We start from the raw sequence: 18163 nt of genomic DNA on the forward strand, positions 1-18163 counted from the left end.
TAGGACTCCAGACTGGGCTATGGAGACAGTTCATTTGGTTACGATCACGGTTGATAGGACTCCAGACTGGGCTATGGAGACAGTTCATTTGGTTAATGTCATGGTTGTTTAGGACTCTGGACAGGACTATGGAGACAGTTCACTTGGTAAAGCGCTTGCTGGGCAAGCATAAGGAAGTCAGTTAGCTCTTCAGTGACCACCACTTGTTATCCCAGTTTGGGTAGGTGGAGACAGGGAGATACCTGGGGCTTGCTCCAGGCCAATGAGAGACACAGTCTCAAAAACAGGGTGGACAGCTGCTGAAAACAGCGCCCAAGATTGCTGTTTGACCTTGGCATGCAGGCACACACATTATAAACTGACTGATTGGTACAGTAGTCTCAGGCTATAACACTGGAGTGGCATTTAAGATCATTGATAGTAGACCTGTAGACCCTTTTTAACTGCATCTGCTGTGCGATCATGCTGAACGGCAGCATTGCTGGGGCTATCCCACACTCGAAACAAGAAAAGCATCGGTCTGTTACACAGTGTTGCTTACTCTAGGGAAGCAGATACTAGCAAAGCTGAAATGTTTAGATATCTTCCAGGGATTTAAGAGGTCTCAGATTAAAATACTGTGTGAAACACAAGCCAAGGTGGGAGTAGTTCTCAACTGCTCTTACCCAAGAAAAGAAAGATTGACTGCCACACCCAATGAAAGCCATATGAATGTGAAGGACCCTTTAGTTAATTTATAGGATTGCTTCTTTGTGTCACTTTAGTATTGTCTGTTTAGGAAAAAAAAAACTGAACTGTCTTCCTCAAAGAAACATGAGGTTAAAGTTGCTTCAATAATGGCCAATTTATTCTGCATCTGCTGGGAACAAAATGCCCAGTCTGTGTTTGGGCCTTGTTTAGTGTGACTGTTTGGGCCTTGTTCAGGGTGGTGAGGGTGGCGATGTGATGGGGTTGTGAGGGTGACCTGTGGTGGTGTTGCCTTAAGTTCTGCTCTCTTTTTTTGAATGCATAGAATGAGTTGTGTGTGACCTCTCCCTCCTTTCCCTTCACCTTGACTACAGAGAGGTACAGAAAGCAGTCAACACTGCCCAAGGATTGTTTCAGAGATGGACGGAGCTCCTTCAGGGCCCCTCTGCAGCAACAAGGGAAGAAATCGACTGGACCACCAACGAGCTGAGGAACAACCTCCGCAGCATAGAGTGGGATCTGGAGGACCTCGATGAGACTATCAATATCCTTCCTTTCTGTGGTGTCTGGGTGGAGGGACTCAGAAATGTAGGCAAGAAAGCAGTTCTGTCAGACCTTGAGCCATAGGTGAGAGGTCTGCTTCTATAGTGACTTATCTGGTTCTTGTTTGTACCATGACACATTTGAAGTCTGCCCGGGGAGCTCAGGTAGGCTGGCCTTGTTCTTCCGTGGATGGCAAATCCTGCATTATCCAGGCTGCATAGAGCAGTGACCCTCACTTTGGACACTAGAGTCAGTCTGCTGGTGTTCAGTTTCTTACTCCACTGTTGTAAAAGCACAAATAAACTTTCTCTTCTTGCACAGTAAAATACTAATACTTGAGATATCTGTGCACCAAACAGTTTTCCAGCAGACACCAGCTGAGTGTCCTACAGTTTTGACACTATCTACCTGGAGATAGCATAGGCCGCTGTAGTATCCATATCAGATGCCACCTGCAAACCCCAGGTTCTGACCCACCCACATCCTGTTTGTTTAATTTTCAAGAGCAGCTTGTAGAGCTCAGAGAAATGTATTGCTTAGGTTGCCCGCATATTGTAAAGTCTGTGTGTGGAAGAGATTTGTAGGGAAAGTATGGTAGAAGAGCTTGTGTGTCCCCAAGAATGCCATCCTCCTGTGGCAGGCGCTCCACAGGAACCCTGTCCATTTCCGGAGTATGAAAACTTCATCACAGAAACATTATCAGTTAAGTCATTGGCCATTGGTGATTAGGTCAGCCTATAGTCCCTTTCTCCTTCCAGGGGCAACTGTGGCTAGAAGTTCACATCACTAATCATAGCATTGGTTTGTGTGTGGTCAGAGGATCTGTGTAGGAATTATCAGTCCTCTACTAGCAATAGACTCTAGAGACTCCAAGGGCCTTAGGCGCTCTGGGCCAACGAGGGTGTTGAATATATATTTGATAATAGTGCCACAAAAGTGACTCTGGCTTTGGCCACATTAGTAAGCTTCTCTATGCTTTAGTTTCCTCTTCAGAAGGATTCTAGGACAACAAGAGTGTCAAGAGGGTTCCATGTATCAAGAGCTTAGAACGATGCCTGCCAGAGTGATTACTGTAAAGGACGAGCAGTGGTACCGGGCAGGCGGCTGGCTAGTATAGTACTTGACTGACCTACCGCTCAGGAGCAGGGTGAGTGCGCACCCCAATATACAGACCAGTGTTACAGCTTGTTAGCTGGAACTCAGAAAATCTCTTCAGAGACCCCACTGCCACTTAGGTGATTTTCAAATGCTGCTGTCCATTGAAGAGCCGCCTTCCACCATGACTGTTTGGTCAGAGCGGATCCATTGTGCTGATTTCTGACTGGTGAACTAGAGAGCTGCGGAAGTGGAGTTGTGCAGCTCTGTTTTCAGCTGGGAAGTCTCTGTAACTAAAACTTTAGTTAGAAACCACTCCAGCTCCGTGTCCGAGCTCTGCTTTGTGTTTTCCTTTGAAATAGTCCACCAAGGAAACCAACTCTACAACGTTCCCTTGCTAGGCAGCACGGGCTTATGGGAGGTTGATGTGTAGAGTGTTTAATTGCTGTTCTAGTGACCATGGTAGTTGTTCCTCATTACTTTCTTCATGGTACCTTTTATGTTATTAAAAGACAAGTAAAATGTGAGGGGACAGGATCATAAGCAATTTCAAGGGATATTGTTTCCTCTGAGATGAACCGGGGGCATACATTATGAGACAAGAGAAAGGAGGGCATTGGGGGGCAAAGAGCAAAGTATAGTGGTACATATATAAGGCATGTCCCGGAGAAGCCATTTCTTCGCCTGCTAACCAGAGTTCTTTTTCTAACCAGGTTTTTAAATGACTATACAGTTAAATAAAATGTAAAAACCTATGAGACAGAAAAGGAAAGTTGTTAGTGCTAGCCATGGTGGTGGTCACCTGTAATCCTAGCACTCAGGATGAGGCAGGAGAGTCACAGTCAGACGCCAGCCTGGGCTTTGGGACTATATAGTGAATTCTAGGCCAGCCTTTGTTGCATAGTCTGCCCTTGTCTCAAAGAAACTGTGAGATAAAGGACAAAAGTTTTGATACATTTTTTTTATTCATTCAACAATCATTTATTGAGTGTTCTGTGTACTAAACATTTTCTTGGTTTTTAAGGTTAGGTCAAATGAAACTAACTACCAGGCCTCCTGGAATTAGGGTTGGGAACAGATAGTAAATAATACAGCAGATACTGTAATTACAGGTTATGAGAGAGACCACAGGTTTTTCTAGTGTTTGCCCTAAGGCAGTTGAACCAGACCTGGTCTCGTTAGGTTGAGACAGAAGGATAGCATTTGGCATAAAGAAGAGTTCTGAAGTGCTGATTTAAAGGTTTTCAGAAGCTGACTGCGGTGACTGTGATTCCCAGCACTGGGGAGGCTGAGGCAGTGCTAGCACTCCAGGTTCAAAGCCTGGTACACAGTGAGCTCCAGCCCATTCTGGGTTCCCTGTGTCACTAATCAGAAGGCACAAAAGGATTGCCACAAGGATTGGCAAACATCCGGATGACCTGGTAGCCATTAATTTATGGTGAACCCCATAGTTCTTTTCTACCCCTCTCACCCTTTCGCTTCCTTTCACCCCAGCTACATTCTCAGCTCCTGATTTTTGAAACACAGGTTGTCCTGGAACTCAAGGTCCACCTCTCAAGTGCTGGGATTATAGGTGTGCTCCATTATGCCTGGCTACAGAGGCTATTTTTAACTTGCTAGGTCATCTTTGTCTTGGGACAGAGGGATCTTCTCAAAGCTGTGGTTGGAGAGAAAGTCTAAGAATGTTTATGTCAAGTTGGTGTTTTCGGGAGGTTTAGGGTGTCTTATTCTCATTTCTGTGTCCTGTCGTTTAACAAGATTCTGTAAGGCTTCTCATGGTGCATTTGCTTTACCTTAACTTTTTGGCCCACGTATAGTTGAAGCAAATCCTAGGAAATTCAACCTGGATGCAACTGAATTGAGCATAAGAAAAGCCTTCATCACAAGTACTCGGCAGATTGTCAGGGTAAGGACCACTCCTTCCAGTGTCACCTGTGTGGGAGAGAGGCACACTTCTCAGAACTGTCCCTCAGTCTCAAACCAGCATGCTGACTCTGAAACGACCTTTTAACATGAACTCAATGCAAGTGTCCCACGTACAGCTTCTCTGGCTGGGTAGAGTGGGGTGGTGGGGATCTAATTTCTTCCTTTTTCTTCTTTTTTTTTTTCTTTCGGTTTTTCAAGACAGGGTTTCTCTGTGTATCTCTAGCTGTCCTGGAACTCACTCTGTAGACCAGGCTGGCCTTGAACTCAATAGAGATCCACCTACCTCTGTCTCCTGAGTGCTGGGATTAAAGGTGTGCACCACCATCGCCAGGCTAGTGGGGTCCACTTTTAATACTGCCTGGTTGTTAGAACGAAAACAAGACAGTAAACTGCCGGCTGGAAGGACACTTTAACAGCGCGATCCCGCTTGTCTGTATCTCCAGTTCCTTTAAAATAGTGATTTAAAAATCTCTTATTGTACCCTATTTCTGGACAAAAGGAAAGTCTCTTATGGAAGCCATTGCTTTCCTGATTGGTAATGTGCACTGCTGAAGAGTGGCTCTCCTAGGCTTGGCTGCCGGCCCTCTCTGCCATCTGAGTCGCTTCTGGAACTCCTACCAGCCATGCCATTACTATTGCCATAGACAACGGCTTGACAGCCTCTCAGGAGTCACCCAGAGCAGGCATATCAAGGATGGCATATTAAAGTAAGCCATCAAGTAGACTCATCTTTAGTACTAAATTATGTAGAATGCTACCCACTGGTCAAGTATAAACAAGAAAATGTAGGTTAGGTAAAATCTTGTGTCATTCAGATGTATTTTGTATTTTGAAACTATATGGCTAAGCCATTTGATTAGCATAACTAGATGTAAGAGAAGCAGCTGCCATTAACATATGTACTCGAAAGTAGCTTCCTTGAAGAAAAAGACTTGGGATCAGACCAGTGCTGACATATGGCAGGAACCTTGCTGTGTGCTTGCCAGAGACTTTCATCATGTGATTTCCTCTTGAAATGATCTCAAATGGTAGATTTCATTGAACTTTATACATCTTTGTTTCTTGTTTCAACCAGTAGTTGGCTTTCTCTGTATTTATAACTAAATTGTTTTTATAGACGCTCACATGTAATAGAGCAGAAACCTTTTGACTTTAGGTGCCCCGTGGAGACAATGAGTGTTTGTGTTCAACATTCTGACTTTGTAGGCTGTTGTAGGCTGTTGTAGATGTTGTTCTGCTAAGCACATTGTTAGGTGACATCTTTTGTGTGCAAGTCCCTCAGTTGTTTTTATTTACATATTTAGACAAGACCTTACTCTATAGCCCACACTGACCCCAGACTCCCAAGTACTAGCCTTGCAGGTATTAACTGCCACATCTGGCTCTTTGAGCCTACCAGCACAAACCAAACTCAGGAGTAGCAGCAGGCGCTCTTAGCTGCCGACCATCGCCAGTCCTCATTTATCTCTTTAATATAGTTGGTTTTCCTTCTCTCCCTCCCTCCTTGCTTCTTCTATCCCACGCCCCTTTTCTCATTTCTCCTCTCTCTTCTTCTCTCCCTTTTTTTAAATATTGGTTTTTCTAAAGGATGCTACGTTGACCCTAATATTTCTTGGTGCCTTGCTGTAAAGTATATATTCTTTAATTAGTGCATTTCTTCTTTCTGTAAGGTGGTATTTGTGGGTTTTGAAAATTGGAATTCAAAGGTATCAGTATATTGAAAATTAAATTGGTATAACTATAACTGGAGGTAGATACCAAAGTTTATCTCTTAATATTTGAAAAATCTATTTAAAGTACATCTTAGAATTATTTTGTTTTATCTTAAAAGAGTTATTTATTTATTTATTTGTTTTATGTTTATGAGTGCTTTATCAACTTTATATCAGAAGAAGGAGTCAGATCCCACTAGAGATGGTTGTGAGCCACCATATCATTGCTAGGAATTGGATTCAAGACCTCTGGAAGAGCAGCCAGTGCTCTTAACCACTGAGCCATCTCTCCAGCATCTTTGGAATTACTTTTAAATTATGGCAGCACATCAGAATTTTACTATCCTTATAGAGTTTGAGATCTGAACCACACTCAGCTATGTTTTCAATGGACTACTTGATAGATTTAGTAATTTATTTCCCCCACCCCCTTTGGGAAGTTGTTAATATTTGCTAGCTTTACTAACAGTAATCACACCTGAACTTTTGCTGATTTGGTTTTAATAACTTTTAATTGACAATTTTGCAGAAAAGAAGGAAATAGCCATAGAATCAACTTGATTAAAAACCAAAAGTGTTGCGGGGCAGTGGTGGCACACACCTTAATCTCAGCGCTCGGGAGGTAGAGGCAGGTGTATCTCTTTGAGTTCAAGGCCAGCATGGTCTACAAGAGCTAGTTCCAGGACAGCCAGGACTGTTACATAGAGAAACCCTGTCTCAAAAAAACTACTACCACCACCACCAACAACAAAAATCCAAAACAGTTGCATGTATTGACTTCAGTTTCTCTGTACTCAGTGGAAGAGATCTCAGGCTTTTTGTAGAAACTGGAGAAGGGACAGAGAGTTAGCAGATTTGGGAACTGGGACAAGACGAAGTTTACACAAGAACTTTGAAACCACAGGCTTAGGTAGCACTGATCCTAGTGACCTGTCATTTAGTAGTGCCCTACTTTTTTTTTCATATTTTAACTACTTAAATTTCTTTAGAATTTCACGTATAGTTTCTATCATTTCCACTCTCCCCTCTCCTCATTTCAACTCCTCCTTTGTCCTCACTTACCTCTTCTTTGTTCATTATTATTGTTACACACGCACACATGTCTGTCTGTCTGTATGTATGTATATGCACACATATGAATATGTAAATGCCACCCACTGTTTCTGTTTAGTATATTTGTGTAACTCTGACTACTAGGGATTGGGTGGCTGGCCACAGGCTTGTCCCTGGAGAAGACTGAACCTCCCTCCCAGCAGCCATTCATAGTCTGTAGCTCTTTATCTAGGAGTGGAGCCTGTGATGTTTCCCTGTCCACGTTAGGATGTCAGCTGGTATTGTCATTGTGCAGGTCTTGTTTAGGTAACTATTGTTAAAATTTCATGGGTGTATTTCCCTGACATATATGAAAGACACTATTTCATAGCAGACATTCTGGTCCTCTGATACTTAAAATCTTTCCAGCCCCTCTTCACGGTGATGTTCCCTGAACCTTCTGTGTAGGGATTGTGTTGTAGATTTATCAACCGGAGCTGGGCACCCCACGATCAGTTCTTTGCATTTTGACCAGTTGTGCTTCCTGTAGTGGTCTCCATCTGCTGCAGAAGCTTCTTTGCTGCCAGTGAGAACTATGCTGATCTGTGAGATATGGATAAACATTTAGAATGCCTTTGGGAGTTAATCTAGTTTAGAAAAGTTATTGACCTATATTTGTTTGTTTGGGGTTTTTTTTTTGTTTGTTTGTTTTTATTATATATTTATTTATTAAAGATTTCTGTCTCTTCCCCGCCACCGCCTCCCATTTCCCCCCCCCCCCCATTAAGTCCCCCCCCTCCTCAGCCCGAAAAGCAATCAGGGTGTCCTGTCCTGTGGGAAGTCCAAGGAACCCCCACCTCCATCCAGGTCTAGTAAGGTGAACATCTAAACAGCCTAGGCTCCCACCAAGCTGAGGACTGCTGAAAAGTCAAGAACAATGGCACTGGGTTTTTGTGGGTTTTTTTTGAGGCAGACTCATATTACTTAGCCCTGCCTGGCCTTGAACTCACAGAGATCAGCCTGCTTCTGCCTCCCAGATGTTGGGATTAAAGGCGTGTAGCATCATATCTATTCTTCTGCTTTCTTTTGATTTAATTAGTTTTGATTTGAGACAGGGTTGCTCTGTGTTGCTCTGGCTATCCTGAACTTACTTTGCAGACCAAGTGCTGGGCGTGCACCACCACCACCTGGTTTCTAGAGCAAATGCTAACTTGATTGCGTCACTTTGTCAGGCAGAGGAGTCAGTGATAAGTAATGACTTCTTTCTGTGAAGAAGCAATCTTTCTCCTGTGTGATTTGTATGTGTGCTACTTGGTCTGCTGGACAAGCACTCCACCCCCGAGCTACAGCCACAGCCCTTCTCCCAAGTGACTCATTGGCTGTGCACTTTATACTCTTCTCTTGTTTAAGAGTTTTGTGTGTGTCTTTCTAAGCATCTTCTAAGGCTGTCCAATTTTAATTGAGTTTTCCAAGGAAGTTTTAGGTGAAAAAATAAATTTTAGTTTTTATGTAGAACAGCCTGTCTTTGCCTCTTCCTTTTCTTTTGGCTTAGTGCTGGTGATTGCACCCAAGTCCTCATGCATGCTAGGTAAGCCTCTAGCACAGAGCCTCATCCTGGCTTGTTTATAGTTTTACCTTGTAGAATCATCTATTTGCTATTCGAGGCTTCACATAGGAAAATTTTGTTTTGTAGCTATATCCCACAAGTGACTCTGGGCAATTCTGGTGATTCAGTACATTTAGTTTTGCAGCATATACCCAGAGAACAGTGAGTAAGACCCCAGGAAACCGGAGTTGTAGGCTAAACTCTGACCTTAATAGATTTTCATCACAAACCATAAGCCTCCCTGGACCTCTATTTTATCAATGAAACAGTGCTTACCAACATTCTCCGATTTTAACTTTGGGAGGACAATCAGAACTACACTGCACCCTGCACCGACACCCAACAGCCTACAATATGTTTCCCCTAAGAACTGCTTGCCATCAGTTAGAGCAGAAGTGACTCTAAAGGTTAGTCTAAGAGGCTGAGATAACACTGGGACAGGGGGCCATGAGTGGGGAGTGCTGGGATCCACAGTGTCTCATTCATTCAGCATGGAAACAGCTGAAATGGAAACAAGAGAGTAAATAACCAGGACATTTGTTGTTCTTTTGGCAGATGGGTCTTGTATTATTGGGACTAACTGCTGATCCTAAGCTTCATGTGTTAAAAAGAGGATGAGTAATTATGGTTTTGGCATGATAGTTACAGGATGTTTAAAACTGTTTAGTAACAGCTAAAATTCCATGTCCTAGTGTGAAGGTGGTCCTCTGTACGGTGTCTGGTGACTAGCCTGCCTTTATCAAATGCCCTACACATGTGTAGGCTGTACTCCACCACAGCAGCGGGCATGTATAGGATGCACACTGCACAGCAGTAAGGGGATGTACCCATCAGGACTCTCTTTCTCTATCAAATAGAAATTTTAAAAAAATCTAAGATTAGAAAGCATATTTTATTCAACTGTTGCCTACTGCATGTTTATTAAAGAAAATTGGAGTGGCTTTTTTTACAGGAGGAGGAAAAAAAACCAAATAACTCAAAATAGTCCCTGCTCCAGCATTGTGTTGTAGCTTCCTCTTGATGAATAGCTGGAACCCTGTTGTTATTCAAGTGCATGTTTATGTTTTAAAAATATTCTCATCGGTGTGCTGGTGGCTCAAGCCTTTAATCCCAGCACTCGGGTGGCAGAGGCAGGCAGATCTCTGTGAGTTTGAGGCCAGCCTGGTCTACAAGAGCTAGTTCCAGGACAGGAACTCACTTTTCATATAGGAGTTCCTGTCTTAAAAACAAAAACAAAACAAAACAACAACAACAAAATTGCTCTCTGCTTTTTGTTTTTTAAATGTAACTAATTCTGTTTGAAAGGTGAAAATGCCTCTTCATTTTGTAATTTGCTCTCTAGAAATAAGCATTTTCTGGGGCTGGAGGAATGGCTCAGTTGTTCAGAGCACTGGGTGTCCTTCCAGAGGACTGGAGCTCTGAGGATTGCCTGTTTGTAAGTACAGTCCCAGGGGATCTGGCACCTTCTTCTGGCTCCCACAGGCACCAGGCACATACATAGTGCACAGACACCCATACACATTAAATAAGTAAATACTTTTTAAAAAATAACAATTTTCTGTCTGTTTCTGGTATTGGAACACAGACTCTTGGGATGAAAGGATATGATATCCTGTCATTGTTTTTCCTATGAAGAATTTGATTGTAGAACTTGCCTAGCATGCATGTTTGGGTTCAGTCTCCAAACCCATCAGAGAGAAAGAAGGAAACTTTTAAAGACAGGGTTTCTCTGTGTAGCCCTGGCTGTTGTAGAATTCCCTCTGTAGACCAGACTGGCCTCGAGATCCACCTGCTTCTGCCTACTGAGTGCTAAGATTAAAGGTGTGTACCACTACCTTTCAGCTGGCAGTAAATATTCTGTTTTGTTTTTGTTTTTGTTTTTGTTTTTTTGTTTTTTTTTTTGGTTTTTCGAGACAGGGTTTCTCTGTAGCTTTGGAGCCTGTCCTGGAACTCCCTTGGTAGACCAGGCTGGCCTCGAACTCACAGAGATCCGCCTGCCTCTGCCTCCCGAGTGCTGGGATTACAGGCATGCGCCACCACTGCCCGGCATCTGTTTGTTTTTGTTTTGGTTTTTCAAGACAGGGTTTCTCTGTAGCTTTGGAGCCTGTCCTGGAACTAGCTCTGTAGACCAGGCTGGCCTCGAACTCACACAGCTCTGCCTGTCTCTGCCTCCCCAGTGCTGGGATTAAAGGTGTGCGCCACCACTGCCCGGCTTGGTAGTAAATATTCTGTTCAATATAAAACAACAAAATTCATTTTGAAGAGTTCATCCTGTTATATCCATTCATTATATGGGAACAGTATTAGTTTCTTAAATATTTAATTGACATACAACAATATAGAAGAAGTCACATATTAGAAAAAGTCACAAATCCTAAGTAGTCAGTTTGGTGAGTTTATTACAGGAATACTCCCTTTGAGGAGCACCTAGAAGCATGAAGTAGGTTTACGCAGTAAGTACTTCAGGAGCCTGTTGGAGGTGTGTTCAAGTCATTCCCTACCCCTACCCTCCAACTATAGACAGCAAACAAATTCTACCTACAGCGTTTGAAGGCAAAGGTGCCACATTTTCTGTGTATACAATGATTCCATGCTCATTGTTTTTGTTTGTTTCTTTAGAAATACTTTTTATAACGTTGGCAAACTGCTAAACATCTCCGATGTTGCTCTTTCTCATTCAGTGTACATTAAATAAATGTAATTTCTGGATTGAATAAATGCTATCTTAAACTAATTTAGTTGATAAATAGAAAGGGAATTTTGCAGCCCAGGACATGCTGGCATAACCGTCTTGTTTTGAGGTTTCTAGAGTATGTATGTAACAGAGGTTCTCAAGTTTCAGTCGTTTTTGTAATTGCAGTCTTTTTTGTTTGTTTTTTGAGACGAGACTATTCTGTGTAGCCCTGGTTGACCTGCTCTGTAGACCGGGCTGGCCTCGGACTCACAGAGATCTGCTGCCTCTGCCTCCAAGTACTGGGATTAAGGGCGTGTGCTACCACCTCCTCGTTCAAGTTCCAGTCTTAAGACTCCCCGGAGAGACTTGTTAATAAAGATTTGCCATAAAGAGCCAGTGGCATAGGTCAGAATGAGGCAGAGAGAAGTGCATTTTCAGTAACCTCTTAGGTGAGTCGGGCACTTCACCATGTGAACTCCAAGGGAGCAGAGAACTAAACGTGGCGCCTGCCACATGCTTGGACGTATCAGGTGTCCATAAGTGCTCGCTGCATGGATGATCGTGGACTTTGAATGTTGAAGCAAGATTTTTTTTTTTTAGAATTAACCACAATAAGAATTTTAAAGCCATGGCATCCTGATATAGTCCTCTCTTGTCAGGGTGTAATGGTGCACACCTTTAATCCCAGTACAGGGAAAGAGAGGCACGCAGATCTCTGATTTCAGAATTAGTCTTGTCTTAAGTAGTGAGTTCCATATCAGTCAGGGCTACAGAGTAAGACCCTGTTTACAACAACAAAAGTTGAATACCATAATATTTGCTAGAATAAGTCCACTTAAAATTTCAGAAAAAAAATTTAGAGAAACAAAAAAATTCCAAAGTATCTAGACATTTTTTTAAAGAAAGAGAAAATTGTATTGCAATTACAACATGCTTACTTTAGACATTTTTTAGTGTTTTCCATTATAGTTAAATGTAAGAATTAAAATGGTTCATATTTAATAAAGTTTTGCTTAAGGTTAAATAACATATCCCCTGATTTCTGATAATACTTTCGAAATTCACTCAGCTGTTAGTAATAGTCTATTCTGTGAATGAATGCAGCTCATTCATGAGTCACATGCAAGTGTTTCTTGGTAGTAATGGTAAATGTATTTTAAGAAGAACAGGTTTACATGTGTTTTAGAGGATGCTAGTCCCTGAGCACAGGCTTTAGGTTTTTACCTTCACGTGTCCTTTATTGGCTCTATGACTTTGAGAAGATGTCAGTCTTTCTGCACCTAGGGCCCCTCAGCCTGAAAACGGAAATCACATCAACTCATTCGACCCCCAGGAAAGTTCGGGAGAGCCCTGATTCTGTCTGATATTTGACTTTTCTTTCTAGTTAAATTTAGTGTCTGTATTAGCTTTTTTTGATTTCAATTTCCTTTATGTTTGAAATTGAAAACAAAAGCCAAAGAATGCTGTCTTTTTGCTTAAGAGTAGACAATCAAGTATGTATTTTGCTAATATGGGAACTACTAGCCATGTTTTTCTTTAAGGGTATTTTTCCTTTGTTTTCTGCCCTTTTGTTCTCATTAGGACATGAAGGATCAGATGTCATCTTCATCCGTGCAGGCATTGACTGAAAGGAAAAACAGACAGGTGAGAAAACACCCGAATATAAGTGTCCATTAAAGAAAATATGTGTTTAGATACTTCAGATTTGAAATTGCTGACCACCCTGGCTCATGGGATCAAGATCAAGCCTGTGTCCACTGTCCCTGGGTGGTGGGGTAGGTGTTGTGATCAAGCCCTGTGTCCACTGTCCCTGGGTGATGGGGTAGGTGTTGTGATCAAGTACTGTGTCCACTGTCCCTGGGTGGTGGGGTAGGTGTTGTGATCAAGCCCTGTGTCCACTGTCCCTGGGTGGTGGAGTAGGTGTTGTGATCAAGCCCTGTGTCCACTGTCCCTGGGTGGTGGGGTAGGTGTTGTGATCAAGTACTGTGTCCACTGTCCCTGGGTGATGGGGTAGGTGTTGTGATCAAGTACTGTGTCCACTGCTCCTGGGTGGTGGGGTAGGTGTTGTGATCAAGTACTGTGTCCACTGTCCCTGGGTGGTGGGGTAGGTGTTGTGATCATCTCTTGTTTGTTAGTCCTATTCTTGTAACTTGCCTATTCTTGTAACAAACTTGGAGCCGATCACATGCTTTTGGGCATGTGCCAAGGCATCATGACAGGAGATCACAAAATACATTAATTCCACTTCTTTAAAAATTTTTCCTTTCCTATACTATATTTTGTTCATATTGTTTTCCCATCCCCTAACTCTTCCCCAATTTTCCCCTCCTTACCCACTCCATTTCATATTCTTTCTTTTTCTAAAACAAGACAAAACCAAGCTGGGCGGTAGTGGTGCACGCCTTTAATCCCATCACTCGGGAGGCAGAGGCAGGCGGATCTTTTGAGTTCAGGCTAGCCTGGTCTACAGAGTGAGTTCCAGGACAGCCAGGGTTACACAGAGAAGCCCTGCCTTGAAAAACCAAAAACCAAATCAACTCTATCCCTCTAAAAAAGAAAAACCAAAACCCAAAACCAAACAAGAAAGCAAGCATGAGCACACACACAATCAACAACATGTGTGTAGTCCATTTTGTGTTGAAGCACTCCTGGGCATGTGATCTGCTTCAATAGTGTGGTTACTATCACTCAGTGTCACTCCTTTGAAGAACATAGATTTGTTCTCCCCCAGCATCATTTAGTAGCGAATAGCGTTGCTTTGTGCCCACATCCTCTTCTGCATGCTGGGGTTTTGTCTGGTCTGCACCTGTGCAGGGCTTGTCCATGCCATCACAGCCCCTGTGAGTTTGTGTGCACGTCAGCCCTGTTTGTCTAGGAAATGCTGTTTCCTTGCAGTCACCGGTCTCTGGCTCTCCCGGCTTTTCCACCTCCTCTGCTGTGTAGCTCCCTGGCCTTGAGGAGAGGGTTGTGACGCAGGCGTCCCGAAGTCTTTGACCGCGTGTTGTCCAGTTGTGGGTCTCTGTTCTAATTCCCATCTACTACAAGAAGCTCTTCTGATGCACTGATTTTATGGTCATTAGCTGCACTTCAGAAGATCCCATTACCTCACAGGAGTGCCACAAGCTAGGGCCCAAGACTTTCCCACCTGGCCTTCAGCAGATATTTAGACAAATATTTGCTTCTAGACAGCTTTCCTCAACACTGCCCCTCCCCCGAGTTCACTTGCTCCTGCTGATGGGCCCACAGCATCTTCTGCTCTTCCTACCTCCTGTGAGCCAGCATCTGCTAAAGACTCTTGATAACTTAGTGTCTTTTTATGGGACTCCAAGCTTCTTGATAATAGCATGGTTATGTTTCAATTTTGGTGTAGCCAGGAAGTTGCTGTGCCCCTAGTTTAGCTACAAGTTCAAGGCCAGTCAGGTCCACATAGTGTGAGTTCAGTCTGGGATATATAGTGAAATTTTGTCTCAAAAATAAATGAATTGATGTAGACATCTGAGTAATCCTTAAAATGTTTCAAATTTATTTTTGTTTTTTTGAGACAGAGTTTCTCTACATAGCCTGAATTCACAGAGATCCACCTGCTTCAGTCTCTTAAGTGCAGGGATTTAAGGCATGGGCTACCATGCCTGGCAGCACGTTTCAAATTAAATCTCTTCATTTAAAAATGTTGATTATTGATGGGGGGGCGTGTTTTGTTTGCTCTGGGACACGGTTTTTCTTTGCATGTAGCTATGGCTGGCCCAGGTTGCCCCAGAACTCAAAAACAATCTTCCTGTCCTAGCTTTCTGAGTGCTGGGATTACAGACTCAAGCTGCCATGCTGGGTTGTTGCAAGTATTTTACGGAATGGCACACTTTTGTAGGAAGGAAACTCCCCTGGGAGCTGGAGAGATGGCTCTGTGATCACAAGCACTTGCTGTTCTTCCAGAGGCCTGAGCCTCACGTGCCGCTTTCAGCACCCATATTAGGCAACTCACAGCTACCTGTAACCCTTGCCCAGAGATCCAGTGCCTTCATCCACATGCACATGCCCACATGCGGACACACACACTCACACAGAATTAGAAATAATAAAAATAGAGAAGAAACTCCTTTCTAATTGATAAAATATGATCCTTAAAGAATTTATAGCTATCACCTAGAACTTAAACTCGAATTCAGGTTCTGATCTGAGTTTCTTTTGGTGAGGTAAAATACCCCTTCAAGTCTGTTTTTCATGTCTGCTTGGGTTGTTTATGTTGTACTTTTTGTTTGTTTTCATTTTGTTTTGTTTTGTTTTTGTTTGTGTTGTTTTTTGAGACAAGGTTTTTCTGTGTAACAGCTCTGACTGTCCTAGAACTTGCTTTGTAGATCAGACTGGTCTCAAACTCACAGAGCTCCACCTGCCTCTGCCTCTGCCTCCCAAGTGCTAGACTTAAAGGCATGCACCACCCCTGCCTGGTGGCTTTTATTATTCTACCTCTCCCTCTTGTGTTCTTTTTGGGAAGTAGAGGAAAAACTATTGGTCAGCTTGTCCCATCTACCCTACTTTAACCCTTCAAAGAGCTTGTGAGTGGTCAAGGTGGCCTTTACCTCATGGGCCTCTGGCAGACACTAAGCTGCTTGCCACTGCTCCTTCTCATCTTCCCCTAGCTGCTCTCCTTAGGAACAGAGTCCATCCATGAGGCCCATTTGGAGGTCTTAAAGACAGGGTGAGCCTTTCCTGATGTTGCTCTAACCATTCTGCCAAGTACCACCCTGCACTGCCACATCAAAGTCTGCTCCAGGCTTGAGGACCGTTTAAGTTGCTCAGCAATAGCTTCTGAGTGTTTCTCCTGATTGGTTGTTCCTGCTCACACAGGCGCTACTTGGAGACAGCAGCAGCCAGAACTGGAGCACAGGAGTGACGGATCGATATGGGCGCCTTGATCGAGAGCTGCAGCTAGCCAACTCCCATTTCATTGAGGAGCAGCAGGCACAGCAGCAGGTACCTGAGAACAGCCTGTGGAGGACAGGAGGTAGCAGGCAGGGTGTCTCGCCTGACTCTTCTGCTAGCCACAGCCTTATTACTAAATGACAAGCAGGTTAGACCTGAGCATGTCCTATGCTTGGTTGTCGAGTGTGTAATGATTGTATACACTGTTTAAAATCTTGAGAGCATGGTGTCCCAAGGAACTAGACTTGACCTCAGAAAACGCGAGCTGACATCAAAACTGAGGAGGCCCGAACTGTGCAGGTTTTGTTTTTTGTTGCTGTTTTGAGATGAGTTCTCACTGTATAGCTTTTGTTGGCAGGCTGGCTTCCATCATGGAGATTTGCCTCCTTCTGCCCTCGGTGCAGAGCTTAAAAATGTATGCTACCTCCAAATAAGGACAAGGATTTTAAAAAAGAAAGCAATCTCTCTTCCCCTTTATACATTTAGGTTTTTATTTTAACAAAGATACTTTCAGAAACATTGAGTTCTTGTTTTTTCTATTGAAAGTTGTCAGCTTGTTCCATTATATATAAAAACCACCTGCTTTGATGGAGATTGAGGTATAGAAGGAAAATGAACTTGTCTCCATGTTATTACATTTTATATGTGTGTATTTATTTTTATTGTCTTATTGAGGCAGAATGATGCTGTGTAGTCCAGGTTGGCCTTGGTTGTTCTGCCTCAGCTTCATGTGTGTTGAGATGTTAGGCCTGGCCCACCATGCCAGCTTGTGTTCTTGCTTTTATGGATAGCAATGCTAGTAAAAGGAAGGTAACATAATTACATTATGTATCAGGATATGAGAATCATCTGTCCATTGAAACTTGGGTTCATAAATACTGTGTTTTATGTATATTTGTAGGCTATGTTGTTTTGCTTTCTTTACATTATCATGTTGGCCTAACTAGTTGTTTGTTCTCAAAATATTATAATGAAGCAAAGATTTTAATAGAGAATAAGGGGACCACAGGACAGTTGAAAGTATGTCTTTGTCAGCCAACAGTTGTCACCGAGGCAAATTATTGTCCTTGAAGTAGAGGAAAAGGACTCTCTGCAGTCCTCCAAGGTCAGCTGTTTGCTAGGCTCTCCTTTGCTAATGCTGTGGCAATGTGGTGCGCACTGAAACCTTGATCTTGGCAGTGAGCTTCCTCTTCCTAACCAACCCCTGATGTGGTGGTCATATGCTCGTGTGCTTTCGACCATGTCTGTTCCCTTACTGGACCTCAGCCAAGCAGAGTTAAATCTCTCTTGGTGGTTTCAAGCCCTGCTGACTGTTCACAAGTTGGATCAGCAGGCGGTGTGGGTAGCTTGACAATCCTGTCTTTGGAGCAGTGTGTTCTCAGAGCCAATGGTCTGGTTCTTTGATTCTGGGCTTTGCTTTTGAATGTGAATTGTCCCAAGCTGGCAAAGAAACTAGCAGCTGCTGGAGTGCTGGGCTTGGAACCAGGTAAGATGGATTTTAATTGCTTATTTCCGTTTCTCTGGCACCAGTTGATTGTGGAACAGCAGGATGAGCAGTTGGAGCTGGTCTCTGGCAGCATCGGGGTGCTGAAGAACATGTCCCAGCGCATTGGAGGGGAGCTGGAGGAACAGGCAGTGTGAGTAGTGAGATGCCCTTATCTGTGGTGAAGTGAGGGGGAGCCATCCCATGAGACCCTGAAAGCCCAGCAGTGAATTACATGGCTGGTAGAAAGAAAAAATAACTTCATTTATAGCTACAGTTTTTACTTTGTTCCACAGGTTAGCTCCACCAAAGAGGCAAATCTACCAGATAAAATTCACAATGGTGGTTTAGGCCAAGCTGTTACTTAAAAATTGTTTAAAATATATACAAATTTAAAAAATATATATAGCCGGGCGGTGGTGGCGCACACCTTTAATCCCAGCACTCAGGAGGCAGAGGCAGGCGGATCTCTGTGAGTTCGAGACCAG

General features: G+C 43.2%; 1 protein-coding gene across 1 annotated transcript in view; it reads left to right on the forward strand.

Annotated features, from left to right (window-relative positions):
- Window positions 1-18163, forward strand: part of Stx6 (syntaxin 6) — a 47905-nt gene that overhangs the window by 12387 nt on the left and 17355 nt on the right. Inside the window, exons 2-6 of the mRNA XM_005363890.3 lie at window positions 1062-1231; window positions 4137-4231; window positions 12857-12919; window positions 16118-16243; window positions 17723-17829. Of these exons, the coding sequence (XP_005363947.1) occupies window positions 1062-1231; window positions 4137-4231; window positions 12857-12919; window positions 16118-16243; window positions 17723-17829 (561 nt within the window). The remainder of the gene's footprint in view (window positions 1-1061; window positions 1232-4136; window positions 4232-12856; window positions 12920-16117; window positions 16244-17722; window positions 17830-18163) is intronic.

This window comes from Microtus ochrogaster (genome assembly GCF_000317375.1).
Source record: "Microtus ochrogaster isolate Prairie Vole_2 chromosome 6 unlocalized genomic scaffold, MicOch1.0 chr6_random_2, whole genome shotgun sequence".
Taxonomy (NCBI): Eukaryota; Metazoa; Chordata; class Mammalia; order Rodentia; family Cricetidae; genus Microtus; species Microtus ochrogaster.